Here is a 24,222-nt window from a genome sequence, read left to right on the forward strand (position 1 = left end):
TAAAAATCAAAATAAACAAAATGAAAGGTATCTTTGCACACGGCAAGGACCCTTCTCCGGTGGGCATAGTTCGGCCACCCAGAGGAATGGAGACGATGCGGATGTTGCGTCTTTTGATTTTTGCTAGTAAACCAATTTAAAACTCTTTTTGACGACTATTCTTCGCTTTGACTGGAGAACTGTTTTGAGTTTAATTTTTGCCTTCAATCTTATACCTATGGTGTGTTATTTACCGTTTAAAATGCTCAGTATTAACAATTTTCCTAACAAATCCTTTTTTTTCTTTTGATACCCGAGTACCCGGGTACCCGGGTATTCGGGTAACTAAACAACCGGGTACCCGGGTACCCGAACTACCCGGGTACCCGAATACCCGGGTACCCGGGTACTCGAGTAATACCCGAAAACTCGGGTACCCGGGTACTCGGGCGAGTACTCGGGTATCCGGGTATCAAGAGCTCTAATCCAGATTAATTTTTTAAACTAAAGTGAATAATATATGGCCACAAGAAATTTTATTTTTATCGATAAATTCCCACTTACTATCAAAAATACCATTGTGACAATTTTTAATTCAGTCTTTGAACACTTATTTATAGTTCACCAGCTGTCAACAATATAGAAATGTAAAAAATAAAAAAAAACAAACAACCAACTCGTACATTTTCAATTCTTAAGCCTGGTACGCTGCTCGCGCTAAATTTTAGCTCCCATACAAATTATCGAAAATTTTTAGCCGAGATAAAATGGGTCCCATACAAGTTATCGATAACTTGTATGGGAATTTTATCTCGGCTAAAATTTAGCGCGAGCAGCGTACCAGGCTTTAAAGATAATTAAAAATTTGAGGTTGTAATTATTTGTATCAATACTTTAACATTGCCTAAAAATATGAACGCATTAAGTTATAACTACAACGGCCACTTTTTGCAAAAAGTCAAAAAGTGAACATTTTCAAAATCATTTTGTGACAATTTTTCCGACAACAAAATCAAAAATAATGACGCAGAAAGCTTATTTTTTTATCTAAAAAACAATTTTTGTAGTTTTTTCTCAAAAACAAATAGCGCTAAAACGAAATGAAAAATTTTTACTTTTGTAAATTTCCCACTTTTTCACTTTTTAGGTCATTGTAGTTAAAGCCTGGTACGCTGCTCGCGCTAAATTTTAGCTGAGATAAAATTCCCATACAAGTTATCGATAACTTAAGGCTGAGATAAAATTCCCATACAAGTTATCGATAACTTATGGCTTTAAGCCTGGTACGCTGCTCGCGCTAAATTTTAGCTCCCATACAAATTATCGAAAATTTTTAGCCGAGATAAAATGGATCCCATACAAGTTATCGATAACTTGTAAGGGAATTTTATCTCAGCTAAAATTAAGCGCGAGCAGCATACCAGGCTTTATAACAAAAATAATTTCAAATCTATCTTGAGAACGATAGCTACTTGCTTCTTGAAGATTGTAAAGGCTCTCTCTCAAAAGTAACTGTTATTTTTTTGTCGTGACAGTGTTGCGTTCGGCTGTCAAATTTTAATGTTTCTGCCCAATAAAACGAATACAAAAAACGCCACCCAAAGCGTTTTTGTATGATACAAATTTCAAACCGGAACATCGATGTTTAGGTGTGTAAATTATTTCATACATTATACTCTGTCGATAAAATTTCTCATCTTCGGTCATCGTTAGGTGTGTTTTTTATTACAACCGGTCTTAACTGGACAAAAAAAACGCAGTCTGGGCTAAGCAATTTACATGTTAAATACAACAACACCTTAGCCCCTTGGGCTTAGTTGTTTAGCCCGGAGATTTCTCTGGGCTTAACTTTTTGAAGAGTTTTAAATCTGTGCTACCAAACTCATTTTTTCATAAATTGTTTAGAATTTGTTTAAAAACGTGAAAGCTCATGTTTGGAAGGACAAAATGTATTAAAATAGTTTTGCTAGCATACATTTTTGTATCTCTTTGTAAAACATACATGAAAAATACAAGAAAATGACGAAAGCGAAAAATATGACAACTCTAAATTTTTGTTGTGTCTGCTGTTTTCGGAACATTCAATATACAGTGCTGCCAAGATTTCAGGTTAAGCCCCGAGGCGTTTTTTTTGTCCAGTTAAGACCGGTGGTAATAAAAAACACACCTGTTGTAATGGTAAACCTTTTAATTCTCACACCAACGTGATAACGTTTTTCATATAAACACTCTGTGAGTATAGTTTGTTTCAGCCTTAAAAACTCATGGATAAAAAACAAATTTTTAATCAAATTAAGAAATATGAATCACCCTGTTATTTGAAAAGTCATTTTGACGTTTTCAAAAAACGTCAAGTAAAAAGCGAAGTGTTCTTTTTTTTCTCTATTTTTCTTCACCTATTTTATAACACAAAATAAAAATAAATAATTTTAAATTATTTTCTCATGAAAACAAAATAAATAATTTACTATTAAATAATGTTGCGTAAATCAGTGCAACAACTCCTCCGCCCCACCCGCCTCCCACAACACATCTCAGTGGCAACGATGAAATTTCAAGAATTCGATCCCAACGAAGGCAATCGTCTTTCTGACAAAATCAAACGAGAAATTGAAGAATCCAAAAAAACCTTGGCATGGCGAACACCCATCGGCGACCGACCAGGTGATTGGAATTCAAAACTAAAATCATTTGCCGACATGGAACAAACAGCCGACTACATAACAATGATGCAAAAACCCATTAATCTTCGTCCGTCTGCGGTGAAAGCTTGGTGGGAAAGAAGAAAAGAACGAACAGAACGATTTTTGCAACAATATGTATCCGAACGTCATGAACAATTGGGCAATGAATTAGCAGCTGCACATTTTATCATTTTCCGCGGAGGTTCAGTGAAATTTCTTCACGAAAAAGAATGGAAGAAAAGTGATGAAGAAGGCGAGTATAATTTGCCTACGAAATTCCATCCAGCGTGGAAAGTGGAAGCTATAAAGTGTGACTACATGACTCTCTATTATGAGGGTTTAGAAAACATTCGGTGTTTACCGCACTTAAAGTTTCTCTCATTCAAAAATGTAAAAACCTTCGACGATTGGTGTCTTGATCGAGTTTCCGGTTCAGAATTTGTTCGATTGGAAGTCTTGGATCTTACCGGCACACAAATGACCTGCAATGGTCTACAATGCTTGTATAGAATACCAACTTTGAAACTCCTCATTTTAGACGATCCAAAGGCAGATCTAAAAATGGAATTGTCTTGTGCGTTGTTGGAAGAGGCAATTCCTAAACTTAAGATTATCCCATCGAAAGATATTCATGGGGAAATTGAAAATAATGAAACTAAATCTTAAAATAGTCAAACTAGCTCTTAAGTATTGTTTTTAGAATTGTTGTTGAAGAAATTATTAAAATTTAAAAAGCTTTATTGATTAGGTTTTGATTTCATGTATTCGGCTTTGATTTCAGCTCGATCTTCTGGCGCTGGTATGTTTGGATAGATTCCTTTACCTCGACGATCTAATCGTACTTTATTCTGCAAAAAGAATACAAATATAATCACATAAAAGTTTGAAAAATTGTTGAATTTTACCCAAAAGTCTTTACAATTGTTATAATTTGCAAAGAATACTTCACATTTCTCTCGATCGAAATTGTATTTGTGCAGACATTTGTATGTCAATTCTTGTTCCTATTGGAAATGGAAATGAAACGCAATTTATTTATTTATTTGGAATGAATATTTTTACCTTTAAACAAGGATTATCTCTTTCGGCATTTTCATTGCGAGGCATTTTTAGTTAATTAAACCAAAGATTTGTAAGTATTTTGATTGTTTTTGTTATATAAAAATAAATTTAACATTATGATTTTCATGAAATGTCAATTTTTTTATGAAAAGTGATGCCAAAATAAAAATAATGAATCGATAACACATTTTTCGATAACAATATACTTGTGGCTTGTTTACATCACTCTTGATTACGTGCAAGTTCTGGTAAAGCCTGGTACGCTGCTCGCGCTAAATTTTAGCTCCCATACAAATTATCGAAAATTTTTAGCCGAGATAAAATGGATCCCATACAAGTTATCGATAACTTGTATGGGAATTTTATCTCAGCTAAAATTTAGCGCGAGCAGCGTACCAGGCTTAAGCAAGTTTTTAAATGATTTTGCTAATTGCAAAAAAATAAATAAAGTTTGTGGCATGATATGTCATACATGCGACACCCTATGAAGGAGAAAGGCTTAAGTGACTAAGGGGGCGGTTATAGGGATCAGGAATATGAATTGGGAAAAATTTCAAACAGAGTAACAATTTAGCTTTCATAAGGGTAAATGCAAGCTATTTTTTGGCTTGCATTAGAAGAAGGGCAGGTCTGTGTAGCCCGCACTTTCGTATGTTTCGTTACTTTCGCATACTTCGTATGTTTCGTACATTTCGTATTTTTCATGGTATTTTGGTTTTTTAGTGCCGGGCTACACGGTGATTTTTCAATCGCCTAACCAGTCAGGTTGTTGGCAAGAGGGGTGAGGATTTTCCTCTTTTTGACGTTTGTTCCTACAAAATGTGAATCGGAACGTGATTGGGCAAAACACCTGTGTAGCCAGGCCCTTAAGCATGTTTCGTACGTTGGTATAAGGGTGTAAAATTTTTTTTTGTTTGAAAAAAAAAAAAACAAAAACGATTTGTATTCAAAGTTACATTTTAAAGCCATAAAAATTAATTTAAGTTGCGGCGTTCTCATGTTATAAGAGTTTGAAGGTAGCTATACTGATTTTGTTTCGATTTTTTTTGTAATCAAACGTGGAATTTTTTTTAATTTTTTTCCTAATTTTTCGACAAAACTTTGGTAATTTTTGTTTATATTCGTTCAGTAATCTTATCACAATTCTTTAGAGACCTTTATTTCAAATGTACATCGTGCAGATCTCGGAATATTAACACTTAAATACAACCATGTCAAACAATTTTTCATTTGAGAGTGATTTTCAAACCTCGTTTTCTCTGCTTTTTTTTTAGTTGAACATTTTGCACTGCCTGGTACGCTGCTCGCGCTAAATTTTAGCCGAGATAAAATTCTCATACAAGTTATCGATAATTTGTATGGGATCCATTTTAGCTCGGCTAAAAGTTTTCGATAATTTATATGGGAGCTAAAATTTAGCGCGAGCAGCGTACCAGGCTTGAAGCCTGGTACGCTGCTCGTAACTTGTATGGGAATTTTATCTCAGCTAAAATTTAGCGCGAGCAGCGTACCAGGCATTAGATAAAAACTTTTTATTTAAGATTGTGTGGAAAAATTGAACTTTTGTTTTTATTGAGAAAAGTTAAAAAAAAAACAAAAAAAAAAAAAACATTTTTAAGATCGATTTTTCCGTAAATGACAGTAATATTGGCGTAAAATAAAATTCCATAGAAACCAAACTATATTCTTCTAATGGCCTTTGACACTCTTAATTTGAATCTAGCATTAAAATAGCTCTACGTGCAAAGTTTTTGAGATATTGAATTTTGAACGCCCAAAACACTATTTTTGTGATGTTTTGTAATGGTAATGTCTCTAAAACATGATGTTATAGAGTTTTTCTGACTTCGGATTCGAGCCCAGCGCACAAAAAAACATTAGAAAAATATACATTGATTTCTATAACAAAAACTTTTTGACTAGTGAAATCGAACAAGGCAGAAAAATTCGATTGCCTTGTTCAATTCAATAGTCAAAAGACCAAAAACACTAGATTTTGGAAGTACCTATTAAATTTTAGGTGTATTAAATTTTTGTGATCATTGTGTTGAAGAATAAATTAATTTCTTTTTTCCTTTACATGTTCAATCTCTTTAAATGCTCAAGCCTGGTACGCTGCTCGCGCTAAATTTTAGCCGAGATAAAATTCCCATACAAGTTATCGATAATTTGTATGGGATCCATTTTAGCTCAGATAAAAATTTTCGATAATTTGTATGGGAGCTAAAATTTAGCGCGAGCAGCGTACCAGGCTTCAAAGTATAAAAATAGACTATTCTTTGAATAGTTTTTCTTAAGTATTTTACAATGTTTTAATTGTAAAAGTTTTTAAAAGGATGCATATCGATAGAAATTTAACTATCTACAAAAAACTACTCAATAAAAATTTTCAAACTCGATTTGCTTTTCAAGCCTGGTACGCTGCTCGCGCTAAATTTTAGCTCCCATACAAATTATCGAAAATTTTTAGCCGAGATAAAATGGATCCCATACAAGTTATCGATAACTTGTATGGGAATTTTATCTCAGCTAAATTTTAGCGCGAGCAGCGTACCAGGCTTCAAGTTTTAGGCAAGAACAAAAAAAGTAACAAAAACAGTCAAAAATACTGATCGTTACAAAAATGGTCATGTCCTTATAACTTATCCACAGATTTTGAAGAAAATTATCTTGTTACAATAATACAAAATTTATAACTATCAGAATTTGAAAGATTTTGATTTAACTTTGGTGTTACTTTAATTTTTAATCTTTTTTTTTCCAAATTAGGTCAATTGATTTTTAATTTTTAATTGAAATTTTTCCCGCACTGCTAAAAATTTCAAGTGGAACCGGAGAAACTGGCGTAACTTTTTCGTGGTAGCTACCCTGATTCATCGATTTATAAGACGTTATCACGTCAAAAAATAAAAAGTAATAAAATAATGTACATATTTGCCAATTATTGCAATAAAATTAAATGACAATAAAAGCCCACATATGGAAAAATTAAATGTTTACATATTGTTTTATTGTTTTTTTTTTTATTAATAAATATCGTTTAAGGTTTAAATTCTACATAAACCAATGAGAAATCAAAAATTTTCAAAATAAGGAAAACTATCCAAAAATAGTAATAAATTTAAATTAAAAATTAAGTAGAAAATTGAATAAAGTTTTTAAATGTATGTTTGAGTTTTCTGTAAAGTGATCTGTTGCTGAGGTATTGATAGTAAAAGTCAAGAGTTGGCTTTTGGTTTGATGACTGATTTTGCAGTCTAAAAAATATCTTAAAAGTTTGAAACAAAAAGAATCTTGAAGCTAAATAAATAGCCTTTGTAAAATTAATCATCATTTTATCAGAAAACAAATCCCTAATTTTTAAGAGAAAAATAAAATAAAAAAAATTGTAAAATGTTGGTTTTTGAACAGTTAAAATGATTAAGCTATGTGAGACATATGTATATACAGAAATCTATGAATTGAAAAAGGTTTCAGTTTGATTTTGTAGTGTTTTTCCTTTTGTTAATTTTTTCAGTTTTCTTGTAACTTTTTTGAAGAAATGAGTTAAAACAACATAGTTATATAAGTTTACTTACTTATTTGACGTTTTTGGAGATTTGTTTCTGTTTTATTCGTCCGTCTCATTGTTCGTCTTAGCCTATCTCACTGATCACACCCTTTGCAAACAGTGAGACGTTTTGACCTTTTCTACATTTTAGTTTAATGTGATGCTCTCATTCATTCTATAATTATAACTTTCGTTGCAATATTATGATAAAATATGTCTTTAAATGTCTTCAAAGTTTGGTTAAGATAGCTTAGAAGCTTTCTGAAACATAACAATTAAAAAAAAAGTGTCTGACTGTTCGCACCTTTCCGCTACTTTTTTATCATACATTTTAAGCATAAAATTCAATGCAAGACATATTTTTAAAAATAAAAATAAAATATTAAATTTATTAAAACAAATAGTAAATCTATTTTAATTTTAAATATTTAATAAGAAACATTTTTTTTTAGTATGTTTTTGACCTTCCTTTTGTCCGCGAAAAAACACCCTTCCACCCAACTTTTTTTTATAGACTTTTTTTTTTGTCCTTGGTCCTTATCCCAAAAGCAAACTTTTTACCAAGTTTCATGAGTGTAACAATTTTTTTTTAAAGCCTATTTTACCTGTAATAGTAATAAATCATTTTATAAACAAAAATGTTCCCACTTTCTTAGAAAAAATAAAAACAAAAAAAATTGAAAAATTTTGGTTTTTAAATAGTTCCTATGATTTAGCTATTTTACCTTTTGAAATAAAACATTTGGTACTAAAATCCTAAAACAAGAAGAATATAACTTTCACATGTTTTTTGTTTTGTCATAATACGATAATTTTTTACTGAAATACAGCCTATCGAAAATCACTAAAAAATCACATTTTTTTTTATTGTTCATTTAATTTTTTGGGCTAGTCTATGTGTGTACACCTGAAAGCAATGCATCTGTGCAATAGCACTAAAAGAGCTCAAAAAATAAAAAACAAAACCTACCCTCAGCTAAAAAATATTCCACAAAATCTTCAACACGAAAAATATACAAATATCTAAAAAAGGAAAAAAAAAACTGGAATGAAGAAAATCCTTACAAAAGAAAAGATTTTGCCAGACGCAATCAAACAATAACAAAAATTTATATAATTATCCTCCACCACAGAAAAAAAACAACAATTTCAAGGACGATTGCCGTGGCAAACGAAAAAAAAGTTACATACACAGACACACCTGAAACCAATGCACCTGTGCGTTGCCATCCTATAAAAATGAGAACAAAAAAATAAAAAGCAGAAACCACCCTCGGCTAAAAATTATTCTACAAAATATTAAATTCTTAAGGTCTTCATATTAAAAAAAAAAATAATCTAAAAAAATGAAAAAGCGGGAATGCAAAAAATCCTTTCACAAGAGGGAAGATCTGGGTAGACGAACTGGCAAAAAGTAAGGAAAAAAAAAAACTCCACCACAGTGATCGTCATCGGCACCGTTGCCGTAAGAAGCAAAACAAAATAAAAAAAAAAACCGAAGAAAGAAAACGAAAGAGATTCCATTTTTTTAAGGAATTTTCAATAATTTGTATGGGAGCTAAAATTTAGAGCGAGCAGCGTACCAGGCTTGAAGCCTGGTACGCTGCTCGCGCTAAATTTTAGCTCTCATACAAATTATCGAAAAATTTTAGCCGAGCTAAAATGAGTTTCAAATTATCAAATTATCGATAACTTGTATGGGAATTTTATCTTGGCTAAAATTTAGCGCGAGCAGCGTACCAGGCTTGAAAATAAACAAATTTAATGAAAAACCAAAAAACTTTTGTAAATTCTTTCTTATAGCCTGGTACGCTGTTCGCGCTAAATTTTAGCTGAGATAAAATTCCCATACAAGTTATCGATAACTTGTATGGGATCCATTTTATCTCGGCTAAAAATTTTCGATAATTTGTATGGGAGCTAAAATTTAGCGCGAGCAGCGTACGAGGCTTATACCCACCTTTATTCCTATTATCGATAACATAAATTTCCGCAACAGATTGCTTTTTCCATATCTTCATGTTGGTACACCTATTTCCTAGAATTTTATTCCCATCCGTTCCGCTTTTGTCTTCTGTCAACCATTTTGTTGGAACAAAAAAAAAACTCTATATATTTTCACTTCAATTGTCAAACGTTTACCTAATCCGTAGGCTAAAGAGAATTTTTTTCGTCTACGTTTTTTGGGTGGTTTTTTCTTTTCATTTTTAATTTAAAAATCTTTTTACTTAATTTATATACCTACAAAAAATATAGTTGATAATCTTTTTCTATAAAAATAAACAAGTTGAAATATAGAAATTTTAATCTAAACAAAGAGCAAAAAAACCCAACTACAAAATAAAAAAAAATGACTCATTACGATAACTCGGGCAGCGAGGATGGCCAACTTCGGAGCCCTGGCGATACACATTTTCTCAGGTGCGTATTTAGCTTCATGATAAACCATGAAAAGCGATGTAAAATATATAAATTCAATGACTTCTTAAAAATCTGAATGTTCAAGTAAAAAATAACTAATTTTTGTAATAAAAACGAAAAATCATTAAAAGTTTTTTTTTCTATACTTAAATCGTGTCGATTCGAGTGCAAAATCGCTTTTCATGGTCGCGGAAGCAAGCAAAAAAAAAAATTGAAAAATTATTTTCTCCTCTCTTGTTCCTGGCTTTTGGCTAAAATATACAAAAAAATTATAATATGCCACCAAAAAAAATAGATAAAAAAAAACACATAAAAAAAAACACAATTATTATCTCTAGAAAAAGAATATAAAAAAAATATATACAAACAAATTTTTTTAAATCCAATCAATCTTAAGCATATTTAATTTACTTGAGTTTTTTCATTGCAAATAGGCCAGAAAGTGTGTACATGTCCAATGACCGATGCGCGCGATGGCCACACGATCTCTCTAAAATAATAAATAATTTACAAAAAAAAAAAAACATACATCTTTCTTAAAAAAAAAAAAAAAAACAGCGAAACAGATACTTTCTCGAGAGACGAGTATTGTTTCGAAAAAATAACAAAAAAAAAAAAATTCAAATTATTGTGTACCTAAAAATCGATTTTAGAGTAATGCAACGAATTAAAGTCATTCTACTTGGGTTAAACCCGTCCCCGTAGAGACGAGACGAAGCGAAACGCACACGATGACGAGAAATGGATGGTTTTGGTTGATGGTGGTGGCTGGCAATGGAAATGGTGCTGGTTAAATGGTGAACACTTTCCAACTCCCTCAAATGCCTCGCCGCTACTTTGTATTAATCGTCGATATAATATCATAAAAACAATCGTCGAAATCGAAAGCGAAACTCGTCGTCACAAAAAATGAGAATGAGAATACATTCTGTTATGGTGGTAATTTAAATTTGTTGTCTTTTTTTTATTGAAAATTTAAATTAATATTTCTTCTGCCGACAATGAAAATAATATAAACTGGAGATGAGATTGTAGAGCGTGCTTTTGCAAATAATAATAAATAAAACAACAGCTGGTGTCAACTGGATATTTACTTCAAAAAAGAGTCCTCCTCCTCTTTTACTACTACTTCTACTACATCTCCATATGGATCTTCTTGGGTGAGTCTCTCTTTGTCTAATATACAACAACAAAACAAATATTCTATATGTACTGATGATACTGATTGAGGAATGTGTGTAGAATGGTTTTTTTTTTCTTTTTTTTTTTATATATTGATTAAGCTTATCTCTGAGTTCTAGAGTAAAACATACATCAATCTCTTTGCAAATGGGTTTGGGGTAATTTTTTCATAATCGATTTTTTTTTTCGTTCATGTTTTTTGTTTTCTTTTGTTATTGAATCAACATGTAGTGTTTTGGTCTGTGTTTTTTTTTATGTTCATAGTGTGTCTGGGTTTTTTTTTTTAAATCAATTATTAGTTTTTGTTTGTTTAGGATGATGATGCTGAGTTGACTTGTATTAGAATCCCATGCTTATTATTTTCAGTCACGTATGTGTATATTTTAAAGTTTATGAAGTAAAAAGATCTTTTGAATTGGAGGGCTCATATTATACCTACATAAGTTGAGATATTTTTGATTTTAAACTATTATATTCGCGATTACACATATTTATTTTATCAACTTAACGAACTTACCGCGATTTTTTGTAATTCAAATTAATTGAATATTTATTCCCGACGTTTCGACAAGATTCCACTTGTCGTGGTCACGGGTAGACTGATTTAAGGGGTAGACTGATGAATCAGTCTACCCGTGACCACGACAAGTGGAATCTTGTCGAAACGTCGGGAATAAATATTCAATTAATTTGAATTACAAAAAATCGCGGTAAGTCCGTTAAGTTGATAAAATAAATAAGTTGAGATAAATTAGATTAACTCAATTTCAGTCCGATATTAAGTACTGTGTAATTTAGGTTCCTACTTAGATAACAAATAATCTTTTTTATCAAAAAACAAAACTGACTTCCATGGGTTTTATGGTTTTTCTAATAGTTCCTATGGCTATAACTGAACGAAATTAAAATAGGACCACATTGCAGCCTTCCAGCTTTCCAATACAAATTGAATTATCAAAATTGGTTCATTCAGTCTAAAGTTATGAGGTAACAGACATAAAAAAAAAAAAAATATCCGGCGAATTGAATACCTCCTTTTTGGAAGTCGGTAAAAAACAAGAGAAAGCACTCCTATCTACTAAAGATAATTCGAGTATGCTGAACACGATGGCGTGCTTAGTTTTTCAAAGTTAGCTCAGATAAGAAAGATTTTGGCCTATGAAGTTATCTGTCAGAAATCAACGAAAAGACCCATCATATATTTGATATTTATTGGTTTACATCGACGTTTATAGATAAAATAAATGTTCTTTTAGTAGAATAACAATTTGTAGAAGATATTCCATCAATAAAATTATTATTTTGAAACTTTTAAACATAGTTCTTTGAAAAAAAAAACTCTTTTATTTTTGTAAAAAAAAACTTCATTTTTTGCTCCGATTGTCTCCAAATTTTATTATTCCAGTTTTATATCTAATGTTTCATTAAAATGATACTATTTTAAAGTTACTTCCTACAAAAAATCATTAAAATTTCATATAATTTATATCAATTTTTAATCCAAATTTTTTTAAATTTCATTTTAAGGGTTTAGGCCACTCAAGGTGCTGGAAAATTAATTCCTTAATGTATTTTCAAGCACAGTGTAATTATCATTAGCTGTGTTTCTTTTTTTAGCATTGCTATCTGCAGTAGGATTTCCCAAATATCAACATTGAACAAAGATTAATATGCATGCACCAAGATAAAAGTAAAATGTAACTAATATGCTTCTTAAAAAATGTATCCGCAGCTAGATATAGCTTTTATTCTTATCGGCAGCTACGTATTGTTTTTGTAATTAATGTAAACTCCAACTGCAAATACGGACAACAATGCTATAAAAACACAGCTATTGAATTACATCATTGAAACAAATCATTGGAAAGGTTTTTGAAAAGTTAATTAAAGCTATCATTGAAAAATTGGTATCAGTGGCAAGCCCTGTTGTTAGTGAAATAAATTACAGCAGGTAATTTTTTGAGGTTAGAGTTCATCAGAGAAATTATAATTAACAGTGAAAAAAAAACTAATGAGAACAGACAGAAAATCCAAAATTGTCAGTGAAACTATTTGTAAAATTAATTAAAAGACAAACTTCTTATAATAATAATTTTATTGAGATTCATACAGTTCCAGCGCGTAATTTTTTACTTATAATTAATTTGAAACTATTTGTGTTCCAAGTTTAGGAAGAAAAATTAACTGTTTACATCAAAATAATTTTTTTTTATAATACCTATTCTATAACTTATAAGGGTATTCACGTAACTAGATAATTTTCTACTTTGCAGAAAAATAGAAATGAACACCCCAGCAGAAAATAATTGCGTAAACAAGGGATTCAATTAAAAAAATAAAGTCAAGCTAATTTTGCAAATACTTTGTAACAATAAAAAAAATTTAATTTGCTCAAATAAAATAATATTCTCTTTTCAATATTAACATATTTTATTTGTGGTTATCTGAATAATAAGACATAAAAAGCTTTCAAAAACATATTCCAGATACGGGTATCCCATCCGATAGGTGATTGAACACACCCAAAGTTTATTAGATTTTTTTTGTACGGTTTCTGCTTCAAATTTGTGAGATAAAATTCTATGATTTGCAGAATATTTTTCCCATACAAATTTTAACAGCTCTTTTCTACCGATAGAAAATTCTACGAGTTCTATGGGTTTTCCGCGTTTACGTGAATACCCCTATTATCTTCCCGCTGATACCCTGATTGCTTGCTTTACTGCATGAAAATAGGAAATACAAAATTTTAATAATACCTATAACTGGCCTTTTAGAGCCCCCACACACTACAGACTTTCTATCGGCCAATAGTTTAGTCGGGTTGGGCTCCTAGTATGGACAAAGGATCCCACTAAATATTCGGGTAGGTAGGAAAAATATTTTAGTTTGAAAGCTAATGTGTAGAAAAAAAAAATTTTTGTTCGATCATTCAAATTTTTTGATCGGTCAATACTACTTATCGTTGTACAGCGCACACTTCCATACATTTTCGAAAAAAAAACTAATTGAAAAATAACTGCACCATAACAGAAACAATTTTATTCGATTTTGATTTAATGTCATTTCACTTGTTTCTGAAAACTTCTTATTGTATGTGTTGTGAGGTTTTAAAACACGTTTTAATTTTAATGCATTAAATTTTAATTGAAAGATACATATGACATTGAAAAGTTATGGCCAGTACAGTAAACTAAATTGGAAACTTTGTTAATTTATTGTTTGAAAAATATTACTAGCATTTAAGTTTTGTTAATAGATTAATAATTTAGCTACAGCACGTCTTAACCCGTTTTTATTTATTTTCCAATAACAAACATTTTGCGTTTGTGAAAAGATTGATAATAACGTTTAATTAATATCAATCGTAATTCTAATCTTCCTACTAACTCTAGCTCTGTTTTTTTGGTAAAGATATCGACGCTTTTATGTAGATCAAGAAAATTCGAAAATAATATACTTTCTTTTTGGAAAATCTATCCGCAGTAAAATTTAAGTTCTATTCTTAGTGGCATACATAAGGAAAAATGACCACATTTATAATAGTATCAATTGATAGTTTTTCAGTTTTTTTTAAATGCCCAAGACCGTCCGCACAATATATAAAAGAAAAAAAAGCATTGCTAATCAATTCCATACAAAATAGTGTACTTCTTACGGTTGGAAAGAAGCGAAATATTTGTGTGTAACCCAAAACGAATTTATGTATGTGTCTCTTTTATGTTTTTAATTTAAACTATATGCTTTTTTTAAATCATTTCTATGCAGCAAATTAATATTAATATTTTTAACCTTGATTTTTCTACAACTCAGTAATTTAATTTTTAATTTTATTTTTCTAATGAAAATGAGGAATGCAATTGTTCGCTACAATAAGCCAAAGATCTTGAATACGTTAAATTTATTAGAAATTTACTTAACTTTGAAAATTTAAATTTTGGTTGCAAAAAAAAAAAACAAAACAAAGAAAAACTAGCTATACAGGATGTGACAAGAATGCACACTCTTTCACTTTTACATTTCTCTAGATTCGAAAGAGTACAATTTTTGCGGACACTAATGCAGACAATTACAATGCAGTTTTTTTTCCAATAAAATTGATACAAAAAACAAATCGTCAGTGCGAGATCAATCTATATGAACATTCATAACTCAAGTTTTGCTATTAGGTGATGATAATTGACAATAGCGAGGTATCCGTCAGTGAGGAAATTTGTCCGATTTCATACTAATCGGAGAGTTTTTCCGCTCCGCCAGGTACCTCGTTAGGGCGTAATATGTGCGTACATAGCATTCTAAAATTAATTTAACTTTCAAGCTAATATTTAATTCAAAATTCCAAAAATATATTAAATCCCTTTAACCAATATCTTTTACAAATATTGTAAAAATTTAAGTGTAAAATTTTAAGCAAATGAAATAAAACAAAACAAATTTATACATTTTTGATATGTAATATTTTATTCCATGAATTTATTTGGGTTTAATATATTTGTCTTTTAAACTATTCTATTTTTTTAACTGTCAAATACATTTTCGTTAAAGTTTATAATATTTATCACTTGGTGTAACTTATTTTACTTAAGGTTAAATTAATGTACGAATGCTTATGTTTGCAATGTGTGTTTAACATTAAGTTTGTTCGTTGTGAGCTCTAGCGCACTCTGGGTCGCTCCGAATTCGTTGTCAAGCGTTTTTTGTAGCTCCTTTTTCAACCACAGTTATTTACTCTGTGTTCGATGTTCGCTCTGAACGCACCCTGAACAACTCTGGGTATTTTGTCAGAGCGCGGAATTCAGAGTTATCAAAATCAAATCAGCTGTTGTCATTTAAGAAAAAAACAATTGTTTGGAGTGTGAAAAGTGATTTGTCGTTTGTGGATACAAAATTTGGTAAATATGAAATTTGTCACGAAATTCATGAAATAAGAAACTAAATAAAGAAAAAAAATGTCAAAAAAGAAATCAGCAGATGAAACTAAAGCTCTGAGGTGTTCGATGTAAAATAAAGTCCGAGAAACTCTGATTTTTTTGGCAGTTGATTGACATGACTCAGAGTGCCCTGGAGCGGGAAAACAACGAACAGACCTTAGTAAACCAAATGTGCTAAATCTGCTTCTTTTTGCCAACAAAATATTTGTATGTTGTATCTCATTATAATTTGCAACATAATTTTCGCTACATAAATTCCGTAGACTTTTACTTAAAAAATATCACAATAAGTATTGATCATTTTTATTGTTTTTGATTTTTAAATACTTTGCGAAAAATTATTAAAATGAAAACTAGCACATACTTTTTAACCTTAATTATGAGTGGAACTTAATAACATATTTTAATCCTTTAGTCTTACATTAATGAAAAAACACCAGCCCATAGAATTGCAATTGCATGAACAGGCATGTCATGTTTATAAAATTGTAACAGCAACATTGCATGTTGGATTAATGGGCTTTATGACACACATTGCAGACATATTATTTAAAGTATGACTTTTTGCGCTTCTATTCATTTAGGAATAAAAAAAAAACATGAAGCACTATTTATCTCGCTAGCAATTCACATTTTTTTGTTTGTTTGTATACTTTCGTTACATCAAGTTAATAACCAAATTAAACTTGTATTTAGTGAATTTAAAATTATATGAACAAGTATAAAAACATAAACGCAAAACTTATAGTGCGAAAATAGTTGAGTACAAATAAAAATAATATGTTAACTTGTTTTAGATTTTGGTTTATACATACATTCTACGAAATCCAGAATTCTCGATTAGTATATCTAAAAATATCCCCCAAAATCAAACTTTTATTACATTTACATAGAATATTTATATTTTTTGCATAAAGAATTAATAAGGCATTTACTTTATGTATTATCTACATATTTGATACGGTGGTTCATATGGATTTAATTTTGCTTGTTATTGAATGTGCCTTTGAAATCATTTGCTATTATTGATTGCATTTTGCTTCCAAAGAAGAACAATTTTAAAATGTTCGTTACAAAAACATAAAATCCTTTTTAAAAAAATTTGATTTCAGGAAAGTAAAGGAATATATTTAATTTATTTAAATGAAAGCCAAAATTTTTAGTTTATTTAAAGTTTTTTTTTCAAAAGGTTCCTATTTTGTATCCTCTCCAACACACCTAAAGTTCAAAACGTTGAACACTGAGATTGCGCTCCCGAATGCGAAATTACATATAGTTATTGACTTTGCATTTATAAATACATATTTATGTACTTTTTTGGTTTACATCACATGTTGATCGCTTTTCAAACAGAAGACCCTATCTGTGTTTATTTTTGTACTTTTTTGTTTAAAAAAAAAGCTGTACGGAATGCATGTGAGAACAATTACATCGTTTCAAATATTAATTCCCATCTTTATTTTTTGCAGTTGGCTGTTAAACACTACGAATACATCAGTTGGCTAAAAGTTGCCCATCTGCATTAGAAACAGCCTAGACTATCATACGTTTTGGTACAGAATTCCGTACCAGTACTCTTACTTGTCTTGTGCTTATAATTTCATATTATAAATTCCAATAATCAGATCTAGATCTTATCCTATCACAATGTTGGGATTTTTTATGTTTATTTTTGAATGCGAACATCTTTTAGAAGTACAACAATGTAAATAAACGATTATTTTGTGTTGCATTTAGAAGCTTTTACGATTTTTCTACGCAATGTGATTCTAATAGTACGATGACATGTCTGTAGTTTTTTCTCAAAATATACCGGAAATAGCGTTGCGCTAAAACTGAGATATTTTTTTATACTTTTTGCATGGTAAGCGCCAAATTAAATCGTGATTTTTGTGCAATATCTAGTTATATATTTTTTTAAATATAGTGCACGAAAAAGATATAACTTTTGTCTATATATCAACAATTGCGCAAGAAAACACATTAATAACATCGTATTCAATAAGGCTAAGAATATAAATTAATAGAGATTTTTCTGGAAACGAAATAATCGTAATCGGCAATATAACATACGATAAAACAGCGGAGATGCTCGATATTTAATTAAAGTACGAAGAGAGCATAGAAACAAAGAATGTATTCAAAACAAACCTTTTTTTTGCAACAAAATGTGTGTAAAAACATATTTAAAGTTTAGTAAAAGAAAAAAAAACAACACTCTAATTATTTTGTATGTTTATGTTAAAACTAGAGAAAAATTAACAAAACGTTATTTCTTTTTTATAATTTATTTGCGCTTTAATTATCTTTATTTTTGGATGCAATTAATGAAACACTAATTCATCTTTTTGTTACCCTACTTTTCGCCGGTTTCTTTCCAGCTTCCTTAGGTTTTTTTTTTTTTATTTTAGTGGTGAAAATGAAAATTTGGTACATTTTGTATTATTGACTTTTAAAATAGTGAATTTGTAAATTAACATCAAAAACTACAACTTAGAGCTATTATCACAATTTATTATCGCAAAATTTAATTAATGGCAACACTATATACGCAGCTGATATTATCGATGTTATTTTCTTTTTGAAAATCACTATATGGAATAGTGTTCCGCTTTTCAGACCAAGTTTTTCAATTTTTAAAACCATATCTATTAATTTATTACACAAAAAGTGTTAAACTGATTAAATTAATTTTAACCACATTAATCAGAATTCATCCATTTTTTTTTTGAAAAACCTGCCATACAAAGCAAACTTTGTTAACAATGTACATAAATATAGTAATGTATAAAGATTTTGTATATTTAAAAATATCTTGAATTTGTAGCAACATTTTGAGGTGTTCCAGCGTTGGTTCTTACGGTTAAGACTTTTAATAAAGACTCGTATGAGCATTTTTGTATATTTTAGGCTTGTTATTCTTAATCTCTGACTGAAATAGATTTTATTTTTAAATGTTTTCCTTTAAAATATCACTTCCCTAAACGTTGCATAGGGATAATTGCTTTTTACTAGCATGGTTTCATAACCAATAAAAAAAATTAATTTCGCTACAAAATTGAACCTAATGGTAAAAAGCTAACATAGGATAATGGTAAGGCACTAAAATTATCATTTTAATTGCTAAAAAGAAAATTTTGCGAAAACTAATCCGTTACAGATACTGAAAATCGCATTTTTTTTTCTCAATTTGCATGCATCTAAATTCTTATAAGATTTTAAGTTCCTCTTAATTCCTGCTCTTACTGCGGCAAATTAAATTTACTAAAAAAATAGTTTAATTAATTTTTTATTAAAATCAATTTTTATTTATAAAATACATATGTATAGTTAACCACTTTATTACACTTTGATAAAGATTTCTTTGTAGACACTTACTCAAAATCCATATGGAGGCATATCCAGTCAGCTGTTGTTTTATATAAATCGACATTTCACACCAGTAACTCTAAAATCCATCGCACTCAGTTATTTTATTTATTTATTTTTTTAATTTTATTAAAATGTAATTTTTAACATAATAATAATTCTAACGACGCCATTGCGCTGTATCGAACCACGATATGGACTTTGCACACTGTTACACACTCTTCAAGTCTGGGTACCAAAGCAATGAGAGATTCAGCCATGGTTACGTCCAAATCTGTCATCGCCAAAAACTGGGAACTCAACGATGCGGAGACTCGGACAAGAATCCAAAAAAAATCCAACAAAAACATAATTTTAACTTTCTCAACAGATGATTTTCCATAGTTTTTCTTTTTCTTTCTTTTTATGATTCCAGTGGGGGCCAGAAGCATTCTTCCAAAGCTGGAAATGATTTACTTGAAGATGACACAGATTCCTTAGATATTAAACCACCGCAAGCAACAATACACCGTGACTTATCCGGCAAACGGCGATCTGGCAAAGAGAAAAAACATTCCAAAGAACGCAAGCACAAAAGCGACCACAGAGAAAGAGACGAGCGCCGAGAAAGAGGAGAGAAAAGTGACGGCTCGGTCAGTATGTCAGGTAGCATGGGCAAGTACAGAGGAAATGAGCGTGATATGATGGTCGACGATCGCCGTTACATGAAATATTATGAACGTGGCAGACCAATGTCCCATGGTCAACAACGTCGAGACCATCACTACGACAGAGGAACACTTGGCGATGAGTATGAGTACCAAAATCGTCACAAACATCGTGAAATGTATCATCAGCACCATCAACAACAATACCAACAACCACCTCATCAGCGTTACGATTATCACTCACAACAGAGGAACTACATGGAACCGCCCCCGTACGATACCCGCCCAGACGCAGAATTGCTAGAACAAGACTTGCGAACAAGGCTGCTGACCAAACGACATAAATATGTTAAAGAGTCTTCAGGGCCGCACAATCACCACGAAAAGAGAAGTAGTCATGAGTATCATCGCGAGCGCGGTGATGGCCCCACCGAAAAGAAGAAGGAAACTGTGATCGAGGTAATGGATAGCCCCGAACAACAGCAGGTCTTAAAGAAAAAACACAAAAAGAAGGACAAACCACGTCCAGTGGAAGATCCAGAGCTGATAGCAAGAAAAGCCAAACTCTTGGAAGCCGAACGTGAGATGGCAAAAAGGAAAGAAGTAGCCAGAGAAGAACTAGAAGCCAGGCGTGAACTGCGCCGAGAACGAGGAGAAGAACCAGGTGCAGAAACAGCACACAAAAGTGGTCACAAACGATACCTTACCGCAGAGGAAAGGATATTGAAGAGAAAAAAGCGAAAAACTGACAACGACAAGGTTATGACTGATGGCCTTTCGGATAATTCTGAAGGTCACAGTCACAATGGAGATGATGATGACCATGAGGGAGGTGATGGAGATGATAGCGATGCTTCATCAACCAAATCGGAAAAGAAGAGAAAAAGGCATAGGCGGACCAAAGACAATGCCGAAAACTTTGATGTTTATAGCCACCATGAAAACGATGATGATGAGGATGACGATGATGATGATGATGACGACGACGATGATAGCGATTCAGATTCCTCTGGCGATTCCGATGATCGGAGTCACAAAAGCTACAATGGTGCTGCCGAAAAATCAAAAAACAAGAAGAAGAAACGTCATAGTTCAGAAGAAGAGGAAGACGGTGCTCTTCCAGATGAAAGTCCCTTATCAATCGGAGACCTATCAAAATCACCGCACAAACATAAAGCCAATAATTCCAGATCACGGTCGCGTTCCGATGCATCAAGTCGTTCGAAGAGTGACAGTGATTTGGACGGAGATGAACGACGTACCAGATCACGATCACGCACACGATCAAGATCACCACGATCACATTCACGTTCTAGATCACGTTCGATATCAGGAAGTTCCAGATCGAGATCTCGTTCACGCTCGAATTCAATATCGAAATCATTATCGAGATCAAGGTCGAGATCGCGCTCAGAGGAGAGAAACATGAAGACAAGTGCTGAGGAAGAAGCCCGGAAGGGTGATCCTGAGGTGGTTCTCGATGAAAAAGATGTCCCGCGCAACGAAAAAGGCGAGAAACTGCCAAATTATTTCCCCGGCATACAGGGTTGTCGTTCTGTGGAAGAATTCCAATGCTTGAATCGTATCGAAGAGGGTACCTATGGCGTTGTTTATCGAGCCAAGGATAAACGAACCAGTGAAATTGTAGCCCTAAAACGGTTAAAAATGGAAAAAGAAAAAGAAGGTTTCCCCATTACTTCCCTGCGAGAGATCAATACCCTTCTGAAAGGTCAACATCCTAATATTGTCACAGTGAGAGAAATTGTTGTTGGCAGCAATATGGACAGAATTTTCATTGTCATGGACTATGTAGAACATGACCTCAAGTCTCTCATGGAGACGATGAAGCACAAAGAACAGTCATTCTTTCCCGGCGAAATCAAGTGCCTGATCCAGCAGCTTCTCTGTGCCGTTGGGCATTTGCACGACAATTGGATTCTGCACCGGGATTTGAAAACATCGAATCTATTGCTCTCACACAAAGGTATTTTGAAAGTGGGTGATTTTGGTTTGGCTCGAGAATACGGAAGCCCGCTTAAGAAGTATACTTCTCTTGTGGTAACTTTGTGGTACAGAGCACCAGAATTGCTTTTATGTTCGCCTGAGTACTCAACGCCGATTGATATTTGGTCGGTGGGATGTATTTTTGGAGAATTCCTACAAATGCAACCATTGTTTCCAGGCAAATCGGAAATTGATCAGCTCAATAGGATATTCAAGGTTAGTTATTCTCAATTGTTATAGATTAAAACTGTTTATTTAATATTTTTTTTTCTGTAAATTTTTTTAGGAACTTGGAACACCGAATGAGAAAATCTGGCCTGGATATAAAGACCTTCCCGCCGTCAAGAACCTGCTTAGCCAAAACTCACAATTCACAGAATACCCAGTGTCAAATCTACGCAAAAGATTTATGAAGAGAACGACAGACACTGGAATATCCCTGTTGCAGGGCTTGCTCACCTACGATCCCAAGCAAAGACTGAATGCCGAGCAAGCTCTCAATCACCCCTACTTCAAGGAGCTACCACTGCCCATTGACCCGTCAATGTTTCCCACATGGCCAGCAAAGAGTGAGCTAGGAGCTCGCAAAGCTTTAGCCTCCTCACCCAAACCACCTTCCGGTGGTTCACAATTCAAACAGTTGGGTCATGATGATATTATCACGACTAAATCATCGGGTGTAGCGTCGGGGATAATTTCGGGCAGTAAAAAAGCAACCGCAAGCAATACGGGATTTGTTTTAAATGCTGGCATTGATCAGCGTCAATTGGCAATGGGGCCAGGGTTTAGTTTGAAATTTTAAGAAACAATGTGTGGTTTTGTAAAATCGAATTTTTTGGCAATATTATTTGATTTTTTTTTAAATTGTTTTCAAATGTGTTTGAAATCTAACAAAAAAATTATTAGAGTCGAAATGGAAATGTTTTTTATTTTCTTTTATCCCATTTTCTGCCCGCCATTAGAATGTAAATTTTTAAGTGTACAAGAATTAAAAAAAAATCATAAAACTCAATTCACAAATAAGACAAACATTATAAAATTAAAAAATATATACTAGATGTCATCAAAACAGTCAGGTCTACATGTGTGTCTGCAAGTAAGAGACAAGAAGAAATATATGAAATAAAACAAAGCAAAAAATTAATTTTTGAAAAAAAAAAATATTGATTGTTAATTTTAATTTTTTTAAATACGGAAAGTAATGTAAAACAACAACCTTGATAGCGGACTGATGACGAAAAATGAATAAATAAGAGCAATTCTTTTTCTTTGAAGCTGTGAAGTGGTAAGTCAATTAATTTCTTTACTGTTTGAAAACTGAAAATAGTATCAACAACATCTGAATTACATTTTGTGCATTTTTTAAACTTGGGAAAAATGTTGCATTTATACAATGAGAAGGAAGAATCTTGAGAGTCCATAAAATTATCTTGGTTAAAAGGGTGGTTTTATTTAAGTTTATTTAATTTGGAATTAAAAAATCGTTTTTGGCACGAAGCAAGTACATGGTCTATCGCTCAAATAAAAAACAATGCTACAAATAATACATTTAACCAAAGAAAATTAACTTCATTTTCATTTAATACAATTCATATTTATGCCCAAACACTTCTCCGCAGTTAATTTGAAATTTGTTTATCTCGTAAGCCGATCTACAAAAAAAAAAGTAAGACTTTTGAAGTGTGTAAAAGAGGCGTCGTTCGACTTTGTAAAGAAATAAAATGCACGACTGGGTCGCACTTTTCCTGTGTAACAAAAAATTTGAAGAATCTTTTTTGAAAATTGTAGAAACCGCTTTAAAAAAAAACCAATGGTATGCTATTTTTAAGACATTATTATGCTAAATAAACAGATGATTATTCGGTTTCCAAAAAAATGATTTTTCAAATATTTTATATGTACATTTCGATGTTACAATTTCTCGACGCTTTTGTTTAAAAAATTTCTCCTAATCGGCTAAGTAATTTAGGAGAAAGTCAGACATAATGAAATCTGTTCTAAAACCGGTTAAAAAAAAAACGTTCCAAAAATATTTTCTATTGCAAAAGAAGAACCGTATACCTGGACTATTAAATAGCTAATAAAGAAATTAGCAATAGCTTTAAAAATTCCGGGCGAACAAAAATATTCCGTAGGCACATTTTCTTGACGTCTTTTAAAAAAATTTGAATTACTTTCAAGAAATCATCCAATCCCTTAAGCCTAGTACATGCTTGTGAAGCAAGTCGTGAAGTGGATCCATATATTTGTTCTTGGTCAGCCGTGAACGTTCCTGTGAACCTTCGTGGTTAAAAAAACAAAATTGGAGGGTTTTCCTTCACGAGGTGAAATAGGTCACGTGCAAAATGTACGGGAATCTATTTCAATCGTGAATCTACTCCCCCTATATATTT

General features: G+C 31.8%; 3 protein-coding genes across 5 annotated transcripts; 2 read left to right on the forward strand and 1 right to left on the reverse strand.

Moving 5' to 3' along the window:
- Positions 1–2,323: 2,323 nt before the first annotated feature.
- LOC129919695 (distal membrane-arm assembly complex protein 2) lies at positions 2,324–3,403 on the forward strand. The gene has a single exon (XM_056000666.1). It carries the CDS (start codon positions 2,457–2,459, stop codon positions 3,327–3,329), a length of 873 nt encoding a protein of 290 aa, XP_055856641.1. The 5' UTR covers positions 2,324–2,456; the 3' UTR covers positions 3,330–3,403.
- Positions 3,326–3,873, reverse strand: LOC129919696 (coiled-coil-helix-coiled-coil-helix domain-containing protein 7). Its single transcript, XM_056000667.1, has 3 exons — positions 3,726–3,873; positions 3,569–3,667; positions 3,326–3,511 (listed from the first exon to the last, which is right to left on the reverse strand). The coding sequence occupies exons 1-3, from the start codon at positions 3,768–3,770 to the stop codon at positions 3,401–3,403; spliced, it is 255 nt and encodes an 84-aa protein (XP_055856642.1). The 5' UTR covers positions 3,771–3,873; the 3' UTR covers positions 3,326–3,400.
- A 5,506-nt stretch (positions 3,874–9,379) lies between these two features.
- Positions 9,380–22,984, forward strand: LOC129918122 (serine/threonine-protein kinase PITSLRE). 3 transcript variants are annotated; one of them, XM_055998472.1, is made up of 5 exons: positions 9,566–9,696; positions 10,131–10,635; positions 10,720–10,856; positions 19,594–22,045; positions 22,116–22,984. In XM_055998472.1, exons 3-5 carry the CDS (start codon positions 10,843–10,845, stop codon positions 22,629–22,631), a joined length of 2,982 nt encoding a protein of 993 aa, XP_055854447.1. In that variant the 5' UTR covers positions 9,566–9,696; positions 10,131–10,635; positions 10,720–10,842; the 3' UTR covers positions 22,632–22,984. The 3 variants fall into 3 exon arrangements, with proteins under 3 accessions (XP_055854446.1, XP_055854447.1, XP_055854448.1); XM_055998473.1 differs by lacking the exon at positions 10,720–10,856; XM_055998471.1 differs by lacking the exons at positions 10,131–10,635; positions 10,720–10,856 and having other exon boundaries at positions 9,380–9,696.
- The last annotated feature ends 1,238 nt before the right edge of the window (positions 22,985–24,222 follow it).

The sequence above is a fragment of the Episyrphus balteatus genome, chromosome 4 (genome assembly GCF_945859705.1).
Source record: "Episyrphus balteatus chromosome 4, idEpiBalt1.1, whole genome shotgun sequence".
NCBI classification, from domain to species: domain Eukaryota; kingdom Metazoa; phylum Arthropoda; class Insecta; order Diptera; family Syrphidae; genus Episyrphus; species Episyrphus balteatus.

Coding starts and splice junctions, on each gene's coding strand:
- LOC129919695 (XM_056000666.1), top strand. CDS start 2,457: ATGTTGCGTAAATCAGTGCAACAACTCCTCCGCCCCACCCGCCTCCCA.
- LOC129919696 (XM_056000667.1), bottom strand. CDS start 3,770: ATGCCTCGCAATGAAAATGCCGAAAGAGATAATCCTTGTTTAAAG. Junction 3,668..3,725: donor GAGATAATCCTTGTTTAAAG/GTAAAAATATTC, acceptor CATTTCCAATAG/GAACAAGAATTGACATACAA. Junction 3,512..3,568: donor ACAATTGTAAAGACTTTTGG/GTAAAATTCAAC, acceptor TTCTTTTTGCAG/AATAAAGTACGATTAGATCG.
- LOC129918122 (XM_055998471.1), top strand. CDS start 9,626: ATGACTCATTACGATAACTCGGGCAGCGAGGATGGCCAACTTCGGAGC. Junction 9,697..19,593: donor GGCGATACACATTTTCTCAG/GTGCGTATTTAG, acceptor TTATGATTCCAG/TGGGGGCCAGAAGCATTCTT. Junction 22,046..22,115: donor AGCTCAATAGGATATTCAAG/GTTAGTTATTCT, acceptor AAATTTTTTTAG/GAACTTGGAACACCGAATGA.